The 27,789-nt window shown below is 29.0% G+C and overlaps 1 protein-coding gene across 1 annotated transcript in view; it reads right to left on the bottom strand.

Annotated features, from left to right (window-relative positions):
* Positions 1–687: 687 nt before the first annotated feature.
* The window catches only part of LOC113371147 (acetylcholine receptor subunit alpha-like), a 139,305-nt gene continuing 112,203 nt past the window's right edge, over positions 688–27,789 (bottom strand). The window contains exons 6-12 of the mRNA XM_026611791.1: positions 20,611–20,726; positions 18,351–18,519; positions 16,021–16,178; positions 7,906–8,034; positions 6,990–7,159; positions 4,720–5,009; positions 688–895 (exon numbers count right to left, since the gene is read on the bottom strand). Of these exons, the coding sequence (XP_026467576.1) occupies positions 704–895; positions 4,720–5,009; positions 6,990–7,159; positions 7,906–8,034; positions 16,021–16,178; positions 18,351–18,519; positions 20,611–20,726 (1,224 nt within the window). The 3' untranslated portion in view covers positions 688–703. The remainder of the gene's footprint in view (positions 896–4,719; positions 5,010–6,989; positions 7,160–7,905; positions 8,035–16,020; positions 16,179–18,350; positions 18,520–20,610; positions 20,727–27,789) is intronic.

Below are 27,789 nucleotides of genomic sequence, written 5' to 3' on the forward strand. Positions count from 1 at the left end.
AATATACTTTAAAACTAGATTATTTTAGAGAGATTACTGCTGATGTAACCTCTTTTGTCACAGATGTTTTTTTCTTACTTAATTTATATTATGTCACGAAAACTACGCTAAACTATAAAATAACATCGTTCTTACGTAACATATTAACATATTAATTTAATACAGTCAAATATTTAATTAACCTAATATTAGGCCATTGCTCTAGCGCTACTTTTATTCTTCTGGGTTTCGAGCCGCTAGAGCTCAATTTACTACGAATTATTTTTCAAATATCATATACCTGTATTAATATTATTTCAATATTCTTTTAAACCCTTTAAAAAAGTTTCCTTCAAAACCATTTAATGTTTAATTTTAATCCAAAATGTTCGACGTACTTTATGATTTAACTAGAATTTGAGCATTATGTTCAGTATTTTAAAGGTCATTATAAAACAACCTTAATATAAATTTCAAGAATTTGTTAACACACCATATCAATGCTATCCAAAAAATCAGATTTATCATCATAAATTTAATATTCATACCTCAATTCTTCCTTCCCAACGTAGCTCTTTGAGTCTTAGGCAGGCCATAGGTTTGACCATCATATAAGCAGTCCTAAGATCTGCGTAGTACCTAAAATTTCGTTTAGGCGTCTTTTCCATTTCTTCCAATGCTAAAGACTCGTCAAATAAAAACCAGGTAATCAAAATAGGCTTATTTATAGCTTGACATGTACATTAGCAGTGGCCGATGCTATTTCGCTCAACCGTACATCGATTGGTACGCGATCGTCATACAAAGTAGGCGCTTGCAAAATTATACCACCTGTGCCAACGACTACGGCCAACGTGAAGATCCACAAGAACAAGCGATCCAGTACCATAGCCACGTATTTCCAATCTTCTTTTACCTAAAAATAGTATAAATTATCAGTATTATATTAAGAATAAAAGAACGGTAAAAGAATGAATATCCCAAATGTAATTAATAAGGGCGTAGCCCGCGTACGATTATCGAGCCAGAAACTTAGAAATATTACGCATTATGTGCATGGCCCAGTACGGTAATCACAAGTATTACAAAATATTTATATATACGAAACTGTAAAATACAAAATTATTCTTATTTTTGTGATAAACTATACAGTATGGAAGCAAATATTCAAGATTGCAGCGCCATTTTGTACAACTAAGGCCCACATTTTGGAATCTCCATCGTAGTTGGAGTTGGAAAGAGTTGATTTTAATATTTTTAATATAAAATTATTCTAATGCGTGCTGTGATGCAATTCTTTAAAACCTTGCGTTATTTAAAGGTAACCCAGTGGTTGTCTTCTGTACGGGCCAGCAAGACGACCAGGCGCTACTGAACCGACCAAGCACACTTCTAAAGCACTAGGAATTACAATATCAAGTTGGAAATTTCAATATTAAATATATCAAAGTCATAAATATTGAAGAAGGGATGATGCATTGGATATCGTCTGTAGGAGACACCCTTAAAACAATCGCCATTGGATGTCGTTCATAGGCAACACTCATAAATTTAGGTAGCCATGGGGATGCAGCATATATTATATGCAATAAAAGAGTTAAATATTTCTAATAGTAATAATATATCCATTTGTAGCAATACACCTTTATATTAAGTCTATCTAGCTCTTATATCTTAAGCAACCAACGTTCTTAAGAACAATCAACGTTCTTAAGAATATTGATTAATTATTTCAGCATTATTATTAATTGAAGATTTGAAACAACCAATATGTTGAAGTACACTGGCAATATGGAGTTTAAATTATTAAATGCCTGATTTTATTAACTTTACGTAGGGTAAGTTATTGTAATCGTCCAAAAATCGAAATTGAAAATGTTTGCATATCTTCACGTTTCAAGGTTTCATTTTGGCGTACCTTAGAAAAAATTGATGTGTGTGTATGGATAATTTTTGTCCACGCTTTCGGGCGCACGGATTAACAGATTTAAATGGTTCAAAAAGCATTCGATTGATAGGGAGATGAGCTGATTAGTTTTTGGCAAAGGCAAGTCCAGCCGTTACAGAAATACGGAGTGCCGAAAATAGAAACCGTGTTTTTGAGAGAACGTAGTTTTTTGTGTATCAAAAATAATTCAGATTTTAATTTTAATTCTGGCTAAAGTTCTGTAACTCACTTTTATACTTAAAAAAAAATAATTTTAACTTTGTAATTCAGTTTATATGATTCTTATAAATATTGGACAATGTTAAAGTATTTATAATAAACTATTTGAAAACATTAAATATTCCTCGATCATTATGTTACGCTACTGGAAGTTCCTGCAATTTGCCTTAAGGCACGATGCCACGCACCACTAGGTTAAATTTTATTTTGGTAATAAAAATAGATTACAAATAGCTCAACGATGATAAAGAAGTTACACGAAGATGTTTCTATGCACATCTGTTTATATGTTTATTTTCTTTGGAAGCTATTTTAAATTCACAGTGCCAAAATTAACGTTTACGTAAATCCGTTATGTATATTATGAATTTTCTTTTCATTCTACTACATAACAAACAACTGTTTGAATGATTGATACAATTTTTGAATACCTAGATACATGTAGTTTTCTGTATTTTTCAAAATGCTATTAGGAATTATTATTAGGTTGATACCGTAATAAATGTTTAATGAATCCTTGTTGTGAATATTATGTATCAATTTTAGTTTTTGGCTGTTAATAAATTCTGACATTTAGAAATGATATAATCTAGGGCATAAACCCAATAATTTGAAGTCATGTGCATTTTACATGAGAAGTTTCAAATTACTCGTCATGTAATAAATAATATATTTAATGTTGCTGAACGAAAGTGTATAAATGTCATTATGATATTACTCAATGCTCTAATGTCGTCAAAACATAACTACATTGAATCAACCACGTGTCTTTTTCTTTGCTCTTATGATGGTTTCAAACTATTGATGATGAAAGTAATTTTAATAAAATAAATTTCCTAGAAGCACTACATTAGTTATAGGAATTAATATAATGATATACCAATATAAGAATAAAATTGGTGACACCACATGCTAAAGATATTGCCTAAAAATATTTGTAGCATTTTAGAATTATTGATTTTTTTAGCGTTTATTCGATATCTTGATAGTTTATTCAATAATAATATTCTTAATATACGAGCATGTCAAATGCAAATGAAACTACTTTTTCAAACAAGGAGAATCTCAGGTTTACTCCTCTAGGATTTTGATAAAACTTTGCATGATGATAGAGTTGATATTAATGAATATTATAGGCCTATGAGAAATGGTTTAGTTATTAAAATTATTTAAAATGAAAAAATTAAAAATTAAAAATTTATTTCAAAATTTTAAAAATAGTCTATGCGCAATACGTACGCTTACAGTATTCTAAATTAATATGTCTAAATCAGTTAAACTGTCCGGGTTCTGCTGATAAAATATCAGAATATAATTTATTTTTTATTTTTATTTTTACGTATAAACAGTTAAATATTGCTAAAATATTTATAATTATCGACTCAATGCATATATTTTACGAATAAAAATTGATATATTTGAAACAAAACTATAAACAACACTTGATGTTCTCTATGTTAAATTTATTGAACAATGCAAGCATAATTGAAGAATTATTTCATTTATAATAAAAAAATCGAGAAATTAAAAAAAAGTAATTCTTTCATCTATCAGAATATCAACTGCAATTTTTCGATATTGAAAACTTCGACTTCATTTTATACAAGATATAAAAATATAAGTTTGTAACAGGAGTATATTGTTTGAAAAACACTATATTTTGAGAGAAATTTCATACTCCAAACAAGTTAGTCAGATCAGCGTATTAGAAACAACATCAAGAATAAAAATAGTAGAGTAAATTATAGCCCTCTCAAAATATGGAATTATAAATGTAAAGGCAAACGATATATGTAAATGAACATTTTATCAAATGTATCAAATACTTTAATTAGAAATATTTGACTTTGTTTTTTTTTTTTTAATTTGCACATGCAAAAATGTTTGGTGTTCTCTGCTCTAGCATAATGAATAGACAATATGATGCCAGATATCTAGCGCCAGTATTTTACACATTCACATTACGAATTGAATGATTTCTTTGAGAACTATTTTGCAACACTTGTTATATATGCTTTTTATAAAAATAATTATATGTGCAATATATATATGCACTTAAGCAAAAAACATCCAAGTGAAAACGCAGAAAAAAATGCAATTGCATTGAAAATAATAGCATAAAACAATAATTTGTTTCGATATATAGACCTATAGGTCTAATGGCATTTCATTTTATATCGTGCTATTGTTTCTTTCTTTAATACTATATCTAAACTTCAGAAAGGGTCTACAAATATATTTTTTTTTAATGATCGTTTCAGAAAAACTTCAATGATGAATATAAAGTAGGAATTAATATTTTAATTCGTTTGAAATGAACAATTTTTTGAAGTGACAACAAATACAAAATTTCATAATTTTCATTATTTAACTCTCAAATATCACAATCAATCATAAATTAATTTAATGAACAACGTGGTGCGTAAGTATTGTAACCATCAGTAAATCACTTGCATTAAAAAAAAGAATTATAGTTTATTGTTTAAAATGCATATTTGCAAAAATTAAAATTGTGATCGACGCCTTTATTCCTTAAAATACATATCTTTATCAAAATCGTTTTTCCTACTTACTCTCGTTGATTCTTCTTCCTTCCTCGTATGATCAGCAATATATGTAACACCGTCCATAGCTTTATGTAGTTCTGGGCATCTGTGCCAGTGGAGCAGGGCTCTCATCGCCTGCGCCTCGCAGGTCGAGGAGGAAGGCTGACCTGCCGCCGCCGTGCTCGGTGCGGCTGCTGCGCCGTTCGCCTGCTGATGTCCAGGAGTTGAGTGTGAGTGCGCTGGCGTTGCAGTGTGAGAGTGAAGCGCAGTTCGGGATCCTGACACTGAGCCGTTGCCTGTTCGACGTAGACCTTCAACTACGGAATAGTCATAATCGTATGAATATTTGTTTAATTAGCTGAAGGATTGAAAAATAGTAGATAAAATGTAGACACAGTGGTCTTATTAAAACCACGTCCGTATAACGTGCCGAATGCCATAATCACAATCCTGTCAGACGTTGAGCGTCATTGCAATTTTATTGCAATCGACAGATTTGATAAATAATTGATATTTTTTTCATTTTTGATTACTTTTGGACAAAATAATATACTTATAAAGGATGCGCCATCAATTTTTGGTCAATGGAACATTGAATAACTTTGACATATTTCAACCGATTGCGTGCAGTAAAGGCTTTTTCAAACCTAGCTGGAAAAAAATGTAAGGCTTTGAATTTGGTAATGAAAAAAGTTTATCAAAAATCATTGAAAATTGTTCAAGTCATTCAACATTGACGATTGACAATGTACTTACATGTGGCGCACCCTGTACATTGGATAAAATGACATACTAATCTAACTTGCACATAGTACCATTTCGCAAGCACTACAGGGCACTTCATTCAGGGCCAAGTTATTCCACATTTCCCTTGACCGCATATGAATGGCGCACCCTGTACATTGCATAAAATGACATAGTACCATTTTGCAAGCACTACAGGGTAGTTCATTTGAGGCCAAGTAATTCAACATTGCCATTGACCACATATAAATGACGCACCCTGTACATTAGACAAAGTAACATAGTACCATTTCGCAAGCACTACAGGGTAGTTCAAGGCCAAGTTATTCAACATTTCCATTGACCACATATAAATGGGGCACCTTGTACATTGTATAAAATGACATAGTACCATTTTGCAAGCACTACAGGGTAGTTTATTCGAGGCAAAAAAAAATGAAAATTGACCCTGTTAAAGGCCTTTTACTTTTAACTTCTACTCTAGAAACTTCTGAAAATAGACTGAAAAATCCAGCAGTAAAAGAGGAGAAGTGCATTTATTGCAAAGATCTCTTTCTCCGTTGTGAGGTTGGCGAAGGTTTTTCACGATGTATAACTTTTGCCTTTGGGCTTATGCTTCATGTGCTAATGTTCCAAAAACAACCAAAAGATATATTTGTGAACTTTCTTCTCAAAACTTAGCATCTCAGAATGTCTTTACTCTACATATAATTTGATCCGTAGTATATCGACAAAATTGATTATGTAATTAGCTGTACTTTTTCTTAATAAATATGTTATTATAGTTCCTACTGAATTAAAAGACTATATATTATTATAGACTTATCGGATGTTAATAAACCTAAGACGAGTAAAAACAATTTAGACTAATTACAATATAATTAAATTTAATAAATATCATTAAATACAAAAAGCCATGTGATTTTGTATGTATACTTTCCATAACAAATCAATATGAATTATTATATAAGCAATTAAAATTTGAATATTATATGATGTTATGTAGCAATAATTAATATACTAAACAATTATTTTATGTTTTGTTTGTTATTCATCTTTAAAATAAAATCATAATTCAAATAAATAGTTAAAAACAATAAGATATTATTCAGTTTGAAGTATTAATTCCAATTTGCCAATCGGCTGCTTTTTCGGTTTGGTATTATAAAACTTGGATATATCTCTACATTGAATCAGGATTATCTTAATCACAATATTCAGTTACTAGTTTAGCTTATAGAAAAAATGTATTTCTGATTGCTAAATATGTATACAGTATTTCTGATTGCTAAATATACAGTGTAATAAAAAAAATTGATTGTGGCCCAAAAAATTATAGTTACGGTAAATAAACAAAATTAATAAAAATTAACCACAATGACCGACATTTTTTGCGTTCTCACCTAAGCTCTAAGTTGGACTTAAAAGATCACAATTTTCAAACTACATGAAATATTTTTTTGTCTAATTTTTTGCATAATAGTTATGGTTTCGGCTTGACGTTAAGTTCTGATACACCCTGTATATAAAATAGTTTCATGCATATTACTTACCATGAACGTCTCCAGGTTCAGCTGGTGACGCCGGTTGCATTGTATTTGGAGGCGGTGGAGGAACTCCTAAGACAGGCGGCGGTAAAGGCGGCAACATAGATGGAGGAATCAGAGGCGGCGAACCGTGAATTCGACATGAAGAACCGGTGAGAGATAATGCCTCTAATTCTCTAAAAATATAAAAGAAAAATAAGAAAATTTAACGTAATTGAATGACTTAATTCAAAATATGCGTTGTATAGCATTTTGATTATTCATGTACGCTTTAAAAATATTAAGGTATTTATGTGTGTAGTATGAATGCATGCATTTATATTTATAAATCAAAAGCGTTTTGAAAGCAGGTTAGTGTTAATACCATTGACCAGAATGAAGTGACAAAATACAGCTGAATGCAATGACAGTATCTGCTACTTTTTTAAAAGTACAAAGCTGCACCCACGGGGTCATCCATTAATCATGTGAGGATTGAAATTGGTGAAGTTGACAAAATTTCAAGAAATTTCACGAAATATTATATAGGGAAGGGAGGGTCTAGTAAAATATTACGTGTACTTATTTATATCTAGATTTCCTAATAATTTACGATTTCTGTAGGTACTAAAATAGATGGTGATGCTAAGTGGGGGAGCGGGGTAGATATAAATATTACCACGTATCACAAAGAATGCCCATTTTTACTTGAAAGTATAGATCAAAAATATGTTTCCAATTAAAAATTAGCCCAGCTCGAGCAATGAGGCGTGAAATGCAAATCGGAAAAACTCTCACACTACATCTTCCCTGAATCGACTTTGAGTTTATCTCAGCCTTAGGACAGCACTACCCATTTTTATTGTCACAAAGAATGAAATAAGATCTTGAACTTAAAACGATTAATGAGAGGCCTTCAAGTTAGTTTATAAATTCTACATACCTCGTTGTGAATTCGACTCCCAAAGCACTGAAGCCTCCTGCACTAGTGCCACCCAACGGTCCGGCCGCAGAGTCTCTCATTTCGAGTCCATTACACGTGCGAACCATCACACGGTGGCTGGCGAATCCGCTAAAATATTTCAAACACAAACCTCTAAATAACTCACAATCAGTAAATTCAAGTCTATACATAGTTCAAGAAGTCCAATTTAAAAGTTGCAGTAACGTTTAGAACTATTATGAAAAGATCTAAACTTGTCTAACTATTTAAAAGTGTTATTTATTTAAAAGCTTGAGCTAAAGTTGAACGTGAAGACTTTTGGTGAAGTACAATTTATTTGAAAGTGTATAAGAATATATTTGATGATTATGTAGTATTCACTTCGAAAGTTTTTGCCAATATTTTATTTCCAGTATTGCACTTTTTATTTTATTTAAATTTTCCAAATAATAGCTTTTTAGAAATATGTATTTCGTAATTTTATTGACTTACTATTATCTCGACATTACTATTATCTCACATAAAATAAAAAAAAACTTATCAAAATAATAAAATTCAATTATCTTTTCAACAGGTCATCTTTTCCTATATGAATATTTTTATATGATTCATGGTATCATTTTTACAGCTATAATAAAATATGCAGATCAGTTTATGATAATTTCATTACTAACCCGATTGCATTCTTTCTCAAATAATTTTATAATTTGAAAAACCAATATAAATGTTAGCAAATTATTATGATAATTATTATTCATAATATTCAACACAACCAAAAATGATTTATTACTGATCGTAAGGGTGTTTTTCTAGTAAATGGTGAAAGGGAAAATAAATTAAAATATAGTGTCTAAACATTTGAGTGTTCACTTGATAATTCCATATTTTAAAGATTTAAGTATTATTTGGATGTATAAATAATAAGAAAAATGCTCTAATTAATATGATATCAAATAGGACCATCAAAATAAAGTCATCTTTTATATCGTCATGTGTATTTATCGTTCGTAATATTATAAATTACATTTGAGCTTAGTTATTTGATTTCAAGAGTTTTTCATTGATAAAAATGATAAAAAATAGTGATCTGTTTTTAATATTCTTTTTTAAATATTTTGGCCATCATTTAGAAAAACTACATAATTAGTTATATATATATTAGATATATCGAAAAAGATAACTAATATTGAAACGATTAGGTTGCAGTAAAGCGATTTAAATATAAATTATAATAAGCATTTCAAAGTTTAAAATCTTTATTTTAATATAAATAATTTCAGCCATGTATTTTCATACCAAAAATATTTTCCAAGTCATATAAACTAAAATTCAATTCAAATAGTAACAAATATGAATTTACGAGGAAAGCACTATATATAGCACAATATATTATTATACACAAGTAGCAACGTCAAAGAAAGTTAAAATCACATTCCATGTATAATTGCTAATTTAACGAGGAATCATTTTATATATTTTATGATTACAATAAGAAACAAACTTGAACGATCTCATATTAAACTTTCATTAAATGTTCTTTTAACTTATAAAAACTATAGCTATAAAAACTTCTGAATTAGCTTAAAGACAAGAGAATCGTAGAACAAGCCGTGTCATTATCAGGAAAGCTATCAAACTTTAAATAGTACTTTACACAAAGGGTGCATTCGACTTGGACGCTTACGCGCTGTGAGCGCTCACGCTTATAAGCACGAATTTTTAGCGTTCGACTTGGCCGATAAGCGCTCAGAATCGATAACTAAATTCCGTTCGTTTTGGAAACTGTGAGCGTCAATAAGCATCAAAATGGCGGCAAATGGCGGTAACGGTAATTGTGTAAATTTATTACTTTCTGGATCATTCAGCGGGATTATAAAGAATTTAACAATTAATGAATAAATGAAATTTGGTTAGCTTATGCTTAATTAATAGTAATATTAAAATTGAAATTTAAAATTATTTAAAATTAATTAAATTTAAAATTAATTAATATTAATATTAATATTAAAAAATAATTGTGATATACAACTTGGCATTTTGCGGGATTATAAAGAATTTAACAATTAATGAATAAATGAAATTTGGTTAGCTTATGCTTAATTAATAGTAATATTAAAATTAAAATTTAAAATTATTTAAAATTAATTGAATTTAAATAAATAAATAGTATGAATAAAATAAAATAAATAATATGAATAAAAAATAAATGTGATATACAACTTGGCATTTTTGCGGGATTATAAAGAATTTAACAATTAATAAATAAATGAAATTTGGTTAGCTTATGCTTAATTAATAGTAATATTAAAATTGAAATTTAAAATTGATTAAATTTAAAATTAATTAATATCAATATTAATATTAAGAAATAATTGTGATCTACAGCTTGCCATTTTTGCGGAATTATAAAGAATTTGACAATTAATAAACAAATGAAATGACAGATAGTAAAAACAACTGACGCTCACGCTCACGCTGCCCTACCTCTGTGGCGTGAGCGTATGTGAGCGCAAAATATGTGCTACGAGCATCCTACGATGGTGCTACGAGCGTACTTATGCCACACTCACAGCGCCAAGTCGAACGATGAAAGCGCGCTCACGGCGCGCTCACAGCGCGTAAGCGTCCAAGTCGAATGCACCCAAAATTTAACGAGAAAAAAAAGAATGTGATCTACAAATCAGCGCAACTGACTTTGATGGGTCTATTTGTGTTTATATTTACGTATTATGATACCAAGAATATGTATGAATGAATTGATTTTAATATACCAATTAGGCAAATTGCCTGAAAAAAAGATCACTCAAAATGGTACATTTTATTAACTTCCCGTAGGGTAAGTTATTGTAATGGGCCGAAAATCGGAATTGAAAATTTTACATTTCTCGACGTTTTGAAGGTTTCTGAACGTTTTGGCATACCTCAGAAAAAAATGGATGTGTGTGTGTGTGTGGTGTGTGTGTGTGTGTGTGTGTATGTGTGGATACAAATTTCCAGTCACGTTTTAGGGCGCACGGATCAACCGATTTGAATGGTTCAAAAAAACATTCGATTCCTATTGATTGGGAAAAGAGCTGATTAGTTTTTGGTAAGGCAGGTCCAGCCGTTTCGGAGATACGGAGCAAAGAGTGCAAAAAATAGAAATCGAATTTTTGAGCGAACGGAGTATCCGATTTGAATGATCTAAAAAACATTCAATTAGTAATGATTGGGAGAAGTGTTTATTAGTTTTTGGCAAAGGCAGGCCCAGCCATTTCGAAGATACGGAGCTAAATATGTAAAAAATGGCAGTTTTTGAGAGAACTAAGCGTTTGATTTAAATGATTCAAAGAACTTTCTGCTTGTCTTAACAAAATAATTGATTTTGGAAAAAAAATTTTGTTCCAATTTTTTTTTTTTTTTTTTTTTTAGTATTTTGTATATCGAAAATATTTCAGATTTTATTTTTAATTCAGACTATAGTTCTAATATACTTTAGAAATAATTTCAACTCTGCAATTCGGTTTATATAATTCTTATAAATATTAGACAATGTTACTATATTTATAATAATCTATTGAAAACATTCAATATTCCTCGAACATTTCGTTACGGTGCGGGAAGTTCCAGCAATTTGCCTCAAGGCACGATGCCATAATTGCCTCAAGACAGAATTTCACTTACAGCTAGTTGTTTTTAGATATGGAAAAAGGGTTTTGAAATTGCTAGGAAAGTATTTATGTTTCAGGATTTTTTGGTCCACTGAATAAATGACGTTTAGAATAATTATTTTGAAGTTACATAGTTATCATATTCCAATTTTTATTGATAGTTACTTATTATAAAATTAATCTGGTACTAGTATTAAAAGTAATTTTGGAATATATATAAGAGTCTTCGCATAACAAACTAATTTTTAAGTAAATCACACCCCTGCAAAATTCCCAAATTTAAGAAACCAAGCAAAAAAATATACATTAACTACAATGTTAAAATGATAGTCATTGATCGGTATTTTTTTTAACTTCCCTAAAGATTTACTACAGCTTCGTTATCGAAATGATATAAGCATCACTCTTTGCAAATAATAATATATAGGGTAAAGCGGGGCACAAAGGTCCAGTTTGACTTAAGTAGTGAATGAACTATAACACAACGCACACAAATAACTAATAAGCTACGTTCAGTAAAATTTATCGTTAAGCCCTAATAATAAAAAAAATGTTTTTGTACTATTTTTTCTAAATTTGTCATCTGTTCCTTCTGGCCTCATAGGCGGTAAAGGTAAGGAACATGGGGCAAACAGATACAGTGTCATATTTTTAATATTAAAGGCATTTTACAAAATTTTAATTATAATTATTTGACCAATATGTAATACAAATTAGTCATGGGCACATTTTTTCCAGAGTTTCTATTATATAAGCTTTGGTCTGGTACTTTATGAAAATGATGCATTAGCAGATTTGGAATAATTGTTAATTTAACAAAATTCTTGTAAAGGTTCTTCATTCATTAACCTTATATACCTTTTTATTTACTATTTTCTTGTTGTTTACACATTTTCCAGTGTTTTAGAGGTTTAGTTTTAAAGGTTTAGTTGAAGCTTTACAGCCTACTGTAAGCTTCCATAAAGTTTATATAAAAATTTGTGGAATCTAATTTTAAAATAACAATACAGATTATTAAAAAATTAAAACGTGTATCTCAAAATCATATTTTGGTATCATAAACTAAATAACTAGTTGTGTATGGTGCCTTAAAGCAAATTGCTGGAACTTTCCGTACCGTAACAAAATGTCCGAGAAATATTAAATGTTTTCATATAGATTATTATAAATACTTTAACATTGTCTAATATTTATAAGAGTTATATAAACCAAATTACAAAGTTAAAATTATTTATTTAAAGTATATAAGTGAGCTTTAGAACTTTAGCCAGAATTAAAATTAAAATCTGGATTATTTTCGATATACAAAAAAATTTTTTGAAAAAAGAAAAATTTGGAAATAAAAATTTTGAAATATTTTCTTTCAAAAGCAATTATTTTGTCAAAACGAGCAGAAAGTTTTTTAAATCATTCAAATCGGATGCTTAGTACTCTCAAAAACTCAATTTCTATTTTCTGCACTCCATTTTTAACACATCCATTTTTTCTGAGTTATGCCAAAATGTTCAGAAACATTCAAAACGTGAAGAAATGTAAAAATTTTCAATTTAGATTTTTGGACGATTACAATAACTTACCCTACGGGAAGTTAAAAATGTTAAAAATCAGAAGAAGTATCAACGAAAAAAATACTTTTGTTATAAATATTGATTCATGCTTCTTTGTCTCCTGATAGCGACGTCGTAAGAATTAAGGTGATGGCTGGTTATTCTTCTTTTGTCTTCTACTTTAAAATAGTATCTTTGATAAAATCAATACTTCCCTTATTTTTAGATAATCATGGTGGACCTTTTTACCCTTAAGATCTACTTTACCCTATATATAATATCGCTAGGTTCGCTATTTATTTTAACGTTGATACTCTTAGTAAAACAACTATAGAACTACGTTCAGTAAAATTTCTAGTTAATTTCTAATTATAGAAATATATTTTTACGATTTTTTTTTAAATTAGTCATTTGTTCTTTTTGGCCTCAGATAAGACTCATTGTTAACTTTAAAGGTTTTTTAAAGGCCTTTTCAAGTGCGATTCATATGTTCGATCCTCAGCAAGAGGCTATATTAGGAAATATTAACTTAAATTCTCTAGTTCAATTAGAGCCTAAATTGTTGATGTTATAATTATTTAAATTATATAAACAAACTAGTTATAACATCATTACTCTATAAAAAGTTTTATATAAAAACTAATGATGTTACAATATGATTAACAGAAGATAATAGAAATTTTACAGTCACAATATTACCAAATAGTTTCCAATCTATCATCGATCTAAAACTTTCTCAAAACAACACTTAGATATTGGCGACGAAAGGATAACATCGAAAAAATGCGATTAATGATCGACTATTAAAAAACACTGATTCGAAGATTCTATCATTGTACATATTTCATGAATAGTTTGCATAAAAGAGCAGAAGTATTAAAATCTGTAGATACAATTATTTTTGAGACAAAAGTCGGTAGTAACTAAATCTATGGTAAAACTGTAAATTTTTCCACAAAGTTTTTAAAAACCACTCGATTCGATTCGACCCACAGCATTATTAATAAATTAGTAATGGATTAATGAGAAACGCATTTAAAATATATCAAAACCTTGAATTTTCAAATGTGTTGATTCAATTTATATAAAATCAGTTTGGCTAGAACTTGCAATGGCTATCCATATGCCCTAAGAACATTTATATGTAGCATACTTTGTAGTGGGTAAACCAACCAGTTGCCCCTTTCACTTATATACCACATAATTTTTATCTGCTACACTCTAATTTTTCTAGAACTATTTTTTTGGCTAAACAACGTTTGTCAGGCCAGATGGTATACTATATATATATATATATATATATATATATATATATTTTTTACATAGATCTCGAAATAGGCATAAAAGGGAAGTAATTATTTTGGTATAATTGCTTGACTCTTATATAAATTGATGGTTTACATAAAAGAATAAATTAGTATTTAAAGTGCTTTATCAAAATATTTATTATTTTCAAATTTCAAATCACAGGGATATTTTTGTTACAAAGAGAGAAATGATTTCCTAAATAACCTATGATGTTCATAAAAGCAATTATTACGATGCCGGACATCTGGGTCACGTTCATGTAATTCTTTGTCAACATTGCAAACGAGCTGAAATAATACTGATATAATCTGGGATACCTTTTGTCAATTTATTTTTATAGTTTTAGTATTATATAAGTGAACATAAAAGAATAAATTAATTACGCAACAGAGAAAAATGAATTAATACGCGGAAGAGATAATCGTAATTAGACGAGATATAGAAGATATATACAGGTAACAATTAAATGAAATGGTAATACATTTTACAAAAGAATTTATTTATAGCTTTTTTCTTCTATTATTTAAAGAAAATAATAGCAAAGATCTCGTAAAAATATTTTGTGTTTATTGCCAATCCAATTTCCACAAATGAGTTTTAGGAGTAATATCTTTTGCAAAAAACCTCAAGTAATTAATTTATGTCCAAGAATTGGACCAATACCTGGTAAAACTTAATATATACATAGTTTAATCTACATAGAAGAATGAGATAATAAGAAGTATAATTCGTTATTATTGTCTAATAACAATTTTTATCAAATGAGGGTAGTTCATATATTATACACAGATATCTTGATGAAATATAAAACTTGTAATTCAAAAGCATTTGTTTCAAAAAAAAAAAATTAAATAACTCTTATTTGAACTTGATCAAATTTTTTATTGCCAATCCAATTTCCACAAATGAGTTTTAGGAGTAATATCTTTTGCAAAAAACCTCAAGTAATTAATTTATGTCCAAGAATTGGACCAATACCTGGTAAAACTTAATATATACATAGTTTAATCTACATAGAAGAATGAGATAATAAGAAGTATAATTCGTTATTATTGTCTAATAACAATTTTTATCAAATGAGGGTAGTTCATATATTATACACAGATATCTTGATGAAATATAAAACTTGTAATTCAAAAGCATTTGTTTCAAAAAAAAAAAATTAAATAACTCTTATTTGAACTTGATCAAATTTTCAAAATGTTTTTTTAAAGTGATCATATTAAACATATAGAGTACAAGAATAAAAGAAAGCTATAAATTATAGTCGACGTTATGTTGAAATATACTATGAGAATTCTACTTACGTTCTTTTCGTTATTGTTGAATAAAATAAAAAAGATTTTTCTTGAAGTTAAACGCACAATTCATTTAGAACTAACGAATAACCAAGCTGGTACTAAAAATATATAACTAATGAAGGAAAGAATTCTATATAACAGGTCTGGAGAATAATAGTTAATTTAAAAACTCTGATGAAGTATTCATCATAGAAAAACAACTCTAGAAGCGTAAATTCAACATTATAACAGAATAGTAATAACGAATAAATATTAAAACTTTTACCAGATAAAAAATATTTTTATTAGATTCATTTTATGCAAAATTAAATTAAATATATTACCACTGACCTGAATGTGTCTAGTATCATAGTAAATAGTACAAATTTTCCTAGTAATGGTACAACTAGTGAAGTCGGAGGGATAATTTCGGCAAGCAGCAAGAAGAACACAGTCAACGACAGCAAAATTGAAATACTCAAGCTAACCTGTAATAAATAAATAAAAATTAATTAACTGCATTAATAATAATATTGAACAAATATGTTGTCTGTATCTATTGGCCAAGTTATGACAAGAAATAAAAAAAACAAAATATATTAACGCTGCAAATATTTATGCAATTCAATTTGCATCTGTAATTTATAAGTATCTGGTCTAAAGGAAATTTTATTCTATTTTCAAAGTTTCAAAATTGTTTAAAAACAGTAAAAATTTGAATTTGTAGATGATTGTACTTTACACTGAGAAGAAGTCGTTGAAGAAGACTCTGTAAAAATTTTAAATAAATTGGTCCAGTAGTAGTTGAGAAATCGTGAGTATCCTGGGTATCATTAAATAAGACAGTTTCGATAATTAAAGTTTCGCGAAGGAAGGATTCGGAGTAGAATTATCGTGGTCAAATAGCTGTAAACCCAAAAGTAATATAAATTTTGAAAAATCTTCTTGTACACGTGTTCTTGGATAATTGAATTTTGAAAAAATTCGAAAAAAGACTAATTGTTTTAAAAAATTTAGGCTAGAATACCCCCTTAATTGACACAAGTCTGTAGCAGATTAAGAAGTAAATATTGCAGCTTTTTGAAGTATATACTTTTGGTATATATTTCAAACAAAATAATGTATATTTTTCAAACTGTAATATATCGTTTATTTAATATAAGTGAACATATACGTATATTTGTATATTTCTCTGTCGGTTTAATGACATTTTGAGTGACAACGTTGACAGATGGAGTGACCCTCGTTTCCGTCAAGTTTTCCTTGCACGATATTTTATAGAGAATAATATAAATTCTATAATATAAATGCTTTATCATAAACGTTATTTTTATTTCACTTATAGTAATAGTTCAAATTATACGTGTGACTTTTTTTACGCTAAAGACTGAAATTCTTAATATATGCAACGCTAATGATGTTTCTTGTAGGAGGGGTTATACAAAAACCTTTTAAATTTTTAAAAAACGGTTTTAGAATAGTAATTTTTCCAGAAATATGGTTTTAACAAGTTTCTGAAACTCTGATTTATTGTATCTTAATAAAATAATTTGGAGTGATTCAAAGCAGTTTTTGACTGAAATTTTTTGAACTGATCAATTCTACTGATAGAATTGCTAGCCAATTGAAAATTTCTTATATTTGTTATTAACATACGTCATTAAGTAAATACTTGCGCCATCTGTATACTATTTGTGAACTAAAATATTATGACACATAAGAATATTTATAAACCTTTTAACCTCAAATTCAATCCATGTGGGCTGTTCTATAATATTTATTCATCATGGAATCAAGATAATAATTAGAGTTTTAACATCACCAATTAAATAAATATTTTGATGCAAAATTAATCTTGATTTCATGATGAATAGGATTTAATTAGAGGTTAAGTGGTTTATAAATATTCTTATGTGTCATAATATTTTCGTTCACGAATTATAAACTAAACTTTAATTTCAGATCAAAGAATTCATTAAATAATAAAATTAATATATTGAATGATAATGATTCTAAATAATATTTAATAAAATTAATATATTGAACAAACGACTAGTAGGGTATTATAACATTTTAAATTTTCTATTAATTTATGACAAAAATTCGCCAAATTATGCAAAACAAATTGTATGAAGCACATTATAGTATTAGCAAGTACCAAATAAAAATAACAAATTAGAAAAAATACCAAATTTTTAGAATTTCTTGTAGTTCAATCCAACAAAACACATGTAACCAAAATGCATTTCAACATATGAATATAAATCGTTTTCTTCGGACGTAAAAAAAATTAAAATAGTTTTTATATTACATTACAAATTCAGTATCTTTGTAAGTTTCTGAAAGTGAATGAGTAAATGTAAATGAACAGTTATGATAAATATGGATGAAACTGTTTTATATGTAGACATACAGTAAAAAATTATGTTTACAAGTTTGTTTCTCCAATATTATTCTGAAAAAATAAATTCCAATTTAGAAAATTCTAGTCCAGAAAAATGAGCTATAAGTATATATAAGTTTCTCCTACTGTTTGGAAAAAAATTCTTTGACCAAATTATATTTATTTGTGTCTCTCAATGAAAAATATTTCTACATCTTTTTTAGATATTACAATAAATCAATGATATATTATAATAAATGCATGAAAATATATTTACCTTTTCCCCACTATCCGACGGCAGATAAAACACCAAAACCGTCAAAAAACTAATACCCATGCAAGGTATTATCAAGTTGACAGTATAGAACAAAGTTTTTCGCCTCATCGTTATATTAAATGTAATATCCAAATAAGGTTCATCACAGCACGTGTAAAATTTTTCATTCCTGAAAATAAAATACGAAACATTTTACAGAAGTCTTGTTACACAGTGACATTAAACGAAAGTAGAATCCAACTTGAGCAAAGCAAATAAACTAGTTCGTAAAGTTCTGTTTAACTAAGTTGTCGGCACTAATTTAAGTTTATATCATTCACATTCAATTATCCTCTGGAATTGTGTACTGAGTTTTCTTTTAGATTTAATGGTATAATAAAGTCTTTTTTGAAAAGTATCGAAGTTGGAAAACATTGACATTTAGGGTGTAAAGAATTTGATTTGTAATGGTAATGATGATTAAATTATAGGAGTTCTCAAAATGTATGATAGATAAATTTTGTAAAAAGATCAAGTTTGAATTAATATACAAATGTTTTTGCTGTCGATGCAGAGCTTAAAAATTCGAATAATTATTTGAAAAATTATTTCAAATAATCTCTCAAAGTTTGAAAAAAAAATTTAAAACTTCGAGAACTGTAGTGACTTTATGTCTAGAATGTGCTGCCTTTTGTTGGGTTTTAAAGAATTCCTAAACAAATTGTTTTCCCATTTTTGCCAATTTAGGTGACTGATTCGTTAGAATTTTGAAAATTGTTGATTATTGTATGTATAATAAATAAGAAAAAACAAAAGCAAACAAAAAAGCAAATTATATGAAAAATTTGCAGTAATCACTCAAAATAAGATTCCAGAATTTTGATTTTAAGTATCTATTACACTATCATATAATATAATTATGTATTGAACTGTGTAGATTTTTAAAACTTGTATGAAGTTTTGAATGTCCTAATATAATAATGGTTAACACTTACAATACAATGATCAATGCATATATAAAAAAGCACTTTCACGAGAAAAATATCGTTCTGATTTTGAATATTTATTTCAGTTGTGATTTAATAGTATTTACTCATCATACTAGTTTACGTTTTTCATATGTAAAAATTTAAATTACGTATTGAATTGTAGAGGAGACTGGGTGCAGTTGTGACAGTTGTCATAAGAACTGCACTATGCTGATTTTGAGGTAGGGTCTAAAGAGGGAAAGATAAGGTATAAATTGTTTCAACAATTTCCACTTATTGCTTTCAGTCATTGCATGAAATTAACATGATCTGTAGGCTGCATTGCTTACAAAGAGTGAATGTTCAAATTCGTTTAATAATAACTGTTAATTGTATACAGATAGATGACATTGTTTATTATTTTGCTGTAAGTTGAATTTTAGTAGCTATTTTCCAGCAATTAGTTTTTGCTTAGTTTTTAGCTCAGTCATAATTATGATTTGTTTTCAAAGGTTGCGTTGGGTACGGTAGTGACAAATTTTGGGGTACAGCTGTAACATTGTATTTGTTGTTCCTTTCGGGTGAGGATTAAACAGCTAACATTAAAACATCTAACATAACTAAGACAAAATACGAAAGGGAGAAGAAAAGATAAATTCAATATAATAGGGGAACAGAAAAAATTTCACAATAAATTCTTGTTAATTTTATTTAAAAAAATATGCTTTGTTATATATTGTTATATGTATTTAATTCATAAGATTTGTTCAAATGTTTATGTTGTGTGTGTTGTGTTACATATCTTTGTTATTGACGACAATAAAAATCGTTATAAACAATTTTGATGTCCATAGCTACAGTTTTTTCATTTAATTTTTACGCCTGTCACAATCGTCCCTCGCGTGTGGGCGGTTGTGACTCATATATAATTTACAACTTCATTATGTTTGAAGACAGTATTTCAGTATATTTTCATAATCAAATGTTCAAATCACCATTTAATTTACTTTTCTTCCAGCTAATTGCTATATCAACAAAATTATTGCTAATAAAAAAAAGTGGACCAACCGTATCCAGTCTTTCCTGTAGATTGTTAATAATTATATAAAGTTTACTATAATACTAGTAGAGATAATTAAAATATGAATGATACCAATAATTTTGATAAAATGATAAACATACGTTAAAAAAATCATTAAAAACGTTCCGCGTTTTTCTTATATAAGATAGTATACTTCTCGTTCATTTTATCACAATCTAGCAATCAAAATTAAATGTTTCCTATTAAGATTTTTATTAGAGTTTTCATTTACCTGACAGCCGGAACTTCTAGTATATCCCATTCGACGGAAGTATAAAATTCTGAAAGATCAATTCCGATATCGACGACGTTGCTTCCTGTCTGTTCGTCGCGATGCCGCAAATCCACCTGCGGAATAAAAATCGATTGATGAGAATCAAGGATATTCATCGAGGGATAAAAAATAAAATTAGGTATTTGTAGCGTTGAACGTCATTAAAATGAAACTGTTAATTTGTATGATATATTAGATTGAGTCATAATATTTTTTTTCATTTGAATAGCAAGTCGAAATATTTATTGAAGCAGCGATGTCGGAAAAATGTTGTTTTCTCTTAAAAAGATGTTACTGATTATATTTCCTATTGAAAACCGATGTCACTACTGTCCGACATCAGGCTACTCGAAGAGGGTACCGAACCTGATACCCTTGATTCAAAACCTGGCGCGTTAAAATAATTAAAATCATTGACTCAATCTCACTAAATCAATTAGTCACCTATTTATTTATGTGAAAACAAATATTACTTGTCGTTTTCATGTTTTCTAAAAATCTGATGCACCAATTTTAAAGCTTTTTGATAAATATTAATGAGGAGTTACAAGGACCAGATTTTAAAAATTGGCGCCCTGGGTGCAGACAAAAATGCCGCCCCGTCCTTAAAATTTCACTTAATAGGTTTTTATGTCTCATTTTTTTAAATTAAAATAACTATATGATTGCATTAGAAACTATAATAATGTAACAAAATATTCATTTGTTCTAACAACAAGACATACAAATTTTGCACTAAGGACATTTTTCACAGGCACATTTCAAGAACTTCTTAACTTCCCGTAGGATAAGTTACGGTAATCGCAACAAAATCGATAATGAAAATTCTTGTATATCTTTAAGTCTTAAGAAACCTCCTAATACTTTTTTCTTACGTTCCAAATTTTGCCGCCCCAGAAAATTTGCTACCCCTACTGTAAATTCAGCACTGGAAGTTACACTGACCAGTAGATGAGAATAAATTTTTATGATTTTTTTAAAACTAAAATCTAAAATTCTGAATGCATCAGATACAAATGAAAGTAACAATAAAAGAGTGTGCCTGTGTGTACACGTGGAACATAATAACCTTATTTTATACATGGAGCTGAACCTTATTCTATAAGGCATTGTGCATTTTATTCAATAACTTTTTATCATCTTTCGAGCAGCATCATTGACCCAATTTCATAAAACATCTGGAATTTATTAAAAAAAAAACAAATCAAATACCAGTTGACACTGTCATAACCAATAAAATTGTATATAATTCAAGGTGTTTTGTAAAACGAAATAAAAATTAATCAGGAGATGCATAGTCAGAACTGTATGATGGTTATGGTAAAATATCCCAACCAAGCTCCAATAATTTTTGCCGAGTGGCCAAAGATATTTGATATAAATAATGGAATAAATCGCTGTTTCGATTTGCCAATTCAGGCTGCTTTTTCAACTGTATTTATTAATTTCAATATTTGCTCAATGTAGACATTAAGGTTTCTTGTTCGGTTGGTGACAACAGAACATTCGTTTTAAATCAACTTTATCTGAACAGCCAGAGCGTATTTCATATTTGAGTGAAAAATCACCAGAACAAAATTTGGCAAACCAATTTTGACTGCCATTTTTGAAGCTCTGTCACCATAAACAATTATTTTATCGATCTTAAGATGCATTTTCACCTTTGCAGAAACAAAAAAGCACTAGCTGTAAGTGGAATTCTGTCTTAAGGCAATTAAGGCATCGTGCCTTAAGGCAAATTGCTGGAACTTCCCGTACCAAAAATTATTATTTTTTTAAAAACGATTGACATTTTTTAAAAAAAATTACTTCGAAAAAATACGATTTTTAAGAAACTATAAATTGGACAAAAAATTACTTTTTTTTGAAAAAAAATTTTTAAAAAAAAAATTTTTTTTTTTATTTTTTTTTTTTTTTTTTTTTTGAAAAAATTTTTTTTTTTTATTTTGACATATTGTGGAAGATCTGAACTTTCTTTTCAAAGCAATCGTACTGCTTTAACTGCATAGGGGCAAAATATAAAGCGCGTAAGCGCCGCGTCGCTGTCTAACGCATAAGCATTGGTACGGAACCCATAGGAATGTTAACAAAATGTATACTTATTGTTAAAATCTCTATAAAATATCTGATAATTTGATGAGCATATGTCTAATGATCATTTTTGACCGCCAAATGGCTTATTTTTTTACTTTTTCCTCCATATCTCCGAAACCGCTAGAGCTACCTTCATGAAAATTTTATCGATTCTTAACCTTGTCAATACAAGTGAAATGTTTTTTGAATTATTCCAATCGGACGCTCCGTTCTCTCAAAAACTGAGTTACCGTTTTCGGCACTTTTTGCCCCGTATCTTCGGAACGGCTAGACCTGCCTTCGCCAAAAACTAATCAGCACGTCTCCTTATCAATACGAATCGAATGTTTTTTGAATTATTCAAATCGGTTGACCCGTGTTCCCGAAATCGTCGACGAAAATTTGTATCCGCACATACATACACACACATACATACATACACACACACACACACATACACACACACATACACACACACACACCCACACACACATACATCCATTTTTTCTAAGGTATGCCAAAATGTTCAGAAACCTCTGAAACGTAAAGATATATAAAAATTTTCATTTTCGATTTTTTTGCGATTACTATAACTTACCCTACGGGAAGTTAAAAATATGACAACAATTTTCGATTTAATTATCCATTTTTCAACGAACGCCAAACGGAAATCTAGGCAATCGGTCAAAGAACTCCTTTTTACTTATTGACAGCTGAATTATCTACTATCATTCAGTAACATATTACATACATACAGTTACATATTCAGTAACTAAATGGATTTATTTGGAATGCATCAAGGGACCTTAATATTCAATTGAAATCAAATAAAAAGAAAGCAGCACTTACTTAGTTGCCAATGGTATTTGATGGTAAGGTCCGTATGCCTCGGCTGACTGAGGTCGAAGAGACCTCAGTGTCTCCGGTGTCTCGTATTTATACAGTTCCAGATAACGGTACTGTTTGCTATTAATGTCCAGGGTTGGATTTTAATCAGGACTAAACTTTGTCGCCGCAATTAGTAATATCAATTGGTAAAGACATATGACAAGCAATTTTGTTTAAAAATACAAAAAAATGAGCAACAATTGATACAGTCGTTTTGCACGTGTGCAGTTTCAAGTTTGAAATAAAATTTTGAGTTTGCCCTTAAATCATGAACATATTTTGGACACAATAATTCTTTCGAAAGAAATTGTAGATATGTAAAAATTGGTTTCTTTCAACGGAACGATTAACTTGTATGTAAAATATTATAGCACAAAACAAATATTAGATGCTATTAGATTTTTATAAACATTAATTAATAATACGCAGAAATCAACCGAACAATTTCTTCGAAATTGAGTGAAAAAAAATTATTGATTTTGTAATTTCAATGAAGATAATAAACTCATCTCTTATGTTAATACTTAAGTTATTGTACCGCATCACGATATAAAAAGCTACTTTTTAAAAAAATATTAGTCTTGTTTTACTGGAAAAAATTTCTAATTAATTAAAATCAAAGTGCAATAGAACTTGTGTATCCCATGTGTGTTTTTGTTTGATTTAAAAATAATTTACAGATGATAGTCCACGTTTGCTCCTAACGACCACAGAATTCACACAAATTAATTTATTGATTTTACTATTAACGAGTAGAATATTTTTATTAAAAGTGAGTTTCGACGTTGAACAAATATATATCAAGTTTATATGCATATATTATGTATACGTTTTACAAAGAGGAGTCTTGGTACTGCTGTGTCAGGGTATGGTAGTGACAGTCGTCATAAAAATGTTATGTTATATTCATAATCTTTAATGAGTGATTATGTGGTGTTGTTTTATGTATGACAATACATAACATGTTTATGACAATAAAAGTCGTTAAGAACTATTTTGGTTTTTAACATATTTTTATGCCTGTCACAACTGACCTTGAATTGAGGACGTTTGTGACACTCGCCCTCTCCTTGTATGATTTTATTTGTGGACTTCATGATGACTCAGCTAAAATTTTGTTAATTTACTAGATAGCTGAGAGAAAAATGAAGTAAATGGTAATTTAAGCATTTGTCTACGTAGAAATAATGAAATATTGCCCTTAAATGCGATGGATTAAATCGAAGCTGCATCCACCGCATTTAATGTTCAAATGTTCAAATTACCATTTACTTTATTTTTCTCCCAGCTATCTGGTATATTAATAAAATTTTAGCTAATCGAAAAAATACCAAGTGCAACCGTACCAAGTCTCCTCTATATACACATAAACACACAAACACACAAACATAAATATATATATATATATATATATATATATATATATATATATATATTCGAATATATATGCATATAATTTCTGTCAATCATAATTATGGAGGGTTAAACAGAGAAATTGTTTATCAGTCGGGAACTATCTCTTAGTCGTAATATGGAATGTATCACGAACTCCTCGTATAATATAATATTTGAAGCGTTTATTACTATGAATTCCGTTGAATAGAATTTAATTAAAACGCTTCATTAAAGGACGAGTCCTTTAGATCAAGATTGTCTTAACTCGGTTTCTGAATTGTTTGTCAGCCTATGTAGGTCACTCAGACTGAACACAATTAATTGCCCTATATATTGTAGGCCGCATTATTAATGCATGCCCTACATTAAAATGCCATGGAAAAACGATATTTTAAATCGAAATCGATGCGGAATTTAGTGCGCGCGGGAATTATGGTCAATTTGTGATATGAGTTATGATTTATTTATTTATTTATTTATATGGATACTGAGCTTAAAATACGTTACAATAATATAATTCCACTGTTATTACAGTAAAACTAATAGATTAATATTAAAAAAAACATTAACAATTGTCTTAAAACATGCATGGCTACATGATAGCTACAGCGTTTTGAATTGGAATCGTTAAAATAAATAATGCTGCTTTAAAATTACATTTTGCCTCATTTAATATAATAGTGTGGAATTTATGATCATCTCCTATTCAACTTGAATTCTAGAATCGTTAATAGTTTTGAAAAAAGTTGCAAGATTACCAAATTTAAACAAGCATAATTGAGTTCGAAATGTGTTGATCAACTTGATCAATCAAATGTTATTTAATAACTTCTTCAAGGAGCGGGTTTTCGACAGAAAATCCGATTAGTTAGGTGTATGTTTTCTATATGCTTTAAGTCATTCTGGATCATATGACATCAAAATTGAACTAGAATGGCATCGTGTTTTTTAGAACATTCAAATCGTCAATTTTCTGCACTCTTTGCCCCGTATCTCCGTAAAGGCTGGACCTGCCTTGGTCAAAAACTGATCAGCACATCTCCCAATCAATAGGAATCAAAAGCTTTTTAAACCACAAAACACATCGGTTAAATGCGGACACACAAAAAACACACACACACATCCATTTTTTCTGATGTATGTCAAAATGTTCAGAAACCTCTGAAACGTAAAGATATGCAAAAAATTTCATTTTCGATTTTTGGCCCACTACTATACCTTACCCTGAGGAAAATTAAAAAAACAATGTGTGTGTAGTAAAGCCAGAAATCTAGATTTCATCAAGGTTTTCTCAGGAAGGGCTTTATTGTTCTCTAAATATTTATTATTAAGTAGCTCGATAGGGAATGACGTTGACTAGTTTTTATCAATAATCAGCCGAGTAATTTCTAGCAGAAAAAGGCAAAATTGTTCGGAATCCTATTGTTTTGTCAACACAAGCAGAAAGTTTTTTGAATCTTTCAAATCGGATGCTTAGTTTTCTCAAAAACTGCCATTTTTTGTATATTTAACTCCGTATCTTTGAAACGGCTGGATCTGCCTTTGCTAAAAACTAAGGACCACTTCTCATCATCATTTCGAACTATATGTTTTAAGATCATTCAAATCGGATGCTCCAAACTCTCAAAATCTCGATTTCTATTTTCGGCATTTATTGCTTCGGCATTTATTGCTTTCGGCATTTATCCCTGTAACGTCTGGACATGCCTTTGCCAAAAACTAATCAGCAGATCTCCCTTTCAATAGGAATGTTGTTTAAACCATTCAAATCGATTGATCCGTGCACCCGAAAACGTGGACGAAAAAAATGCGGACATACAAAACACACACACATCAATTTTTTCTGAGGTATTCGAAAATATTGAGTAACCTTCAAAACGTGAAAAAATGCAAACATTTTCATTTTCGATTTTCGGCCCATTACTATAACTACCCTGCGGGAAGTTAAAAATTTGGAATAATGACCCCCGCTCTTAGTTCTAGTAATAATTGCACTTGTTTTTGTCAAATTATGCGAATTTAAGCCATTTGTCGAAAATAATTGATTAAATTCAATAATCTGCAATAGTTTCTAAATGAATAAGTCCATATACCAACTCGATGCCCATATAAATCAATTCGATTAATACATTAAAATTTTATTGGTTAATTCACGACTTCAAGTATTTATTTATTTATTATTTATTTATTTATTATTATTTTTATCATCATCGTAAAATTTGGTTAAACCAATCTAGTATTTGAGATAAATTATGGTTATCACATCATATATTTCATAATTTTCATTCTACAAGCTGACTATTATTATAACTCTGTTCCATGCTAACATTAAATATTTTTCAAAGAATTTATATTAAATATCAATCTAATAATATCAGTGTGATATATCTCAGCTGCGACAGTATATATTGAATCGTAGAGCTTTGTATCAGACCGACAAAACTATGACATATCTTCTCAAATAAAATTTTATTAAATCTAATATATTCCACATAGCACGTCAAATAAAATTGATTCATGTTATCTCAAATAATAGCGGAGTAAAATGCATTATTTCAATTTTATGCTGAGAGATATGGTTGAATGCACTTTTCGACAAAAGCTATATACTAATAATGAGATAACATATAAATCTTTATAGTCATCTTTAGGTTTCAGTTATTTAATGATTCTGAAATTTTAATAAAGTGTGAATAATGTATTTGCATGTTCAGCAAGTCTTTATACAAACACATTTCTCATGAAATATCAAGAACGGATTAGTCGATTTAAATTATTCAA

This window comes from Ctenocephalides felis, unplaced genomic scaffold (genome assembly GCF_003426905.1).
Source record: "Ctenocephalides felis isolate EL2017-DRISC unplaced genomic scaffold, ASM342690v1 CF-g0.4_SCAFFOLD_01492, whole genome shotgun sequence".
In the NCBI taxonomy this organism is placed as follows: Eukaryota; Metazoa; Arthropoda; class Insecta; order Siphonaptera; family Pulicidae; genus Ctenocephalides; species Ctenocephalides felis.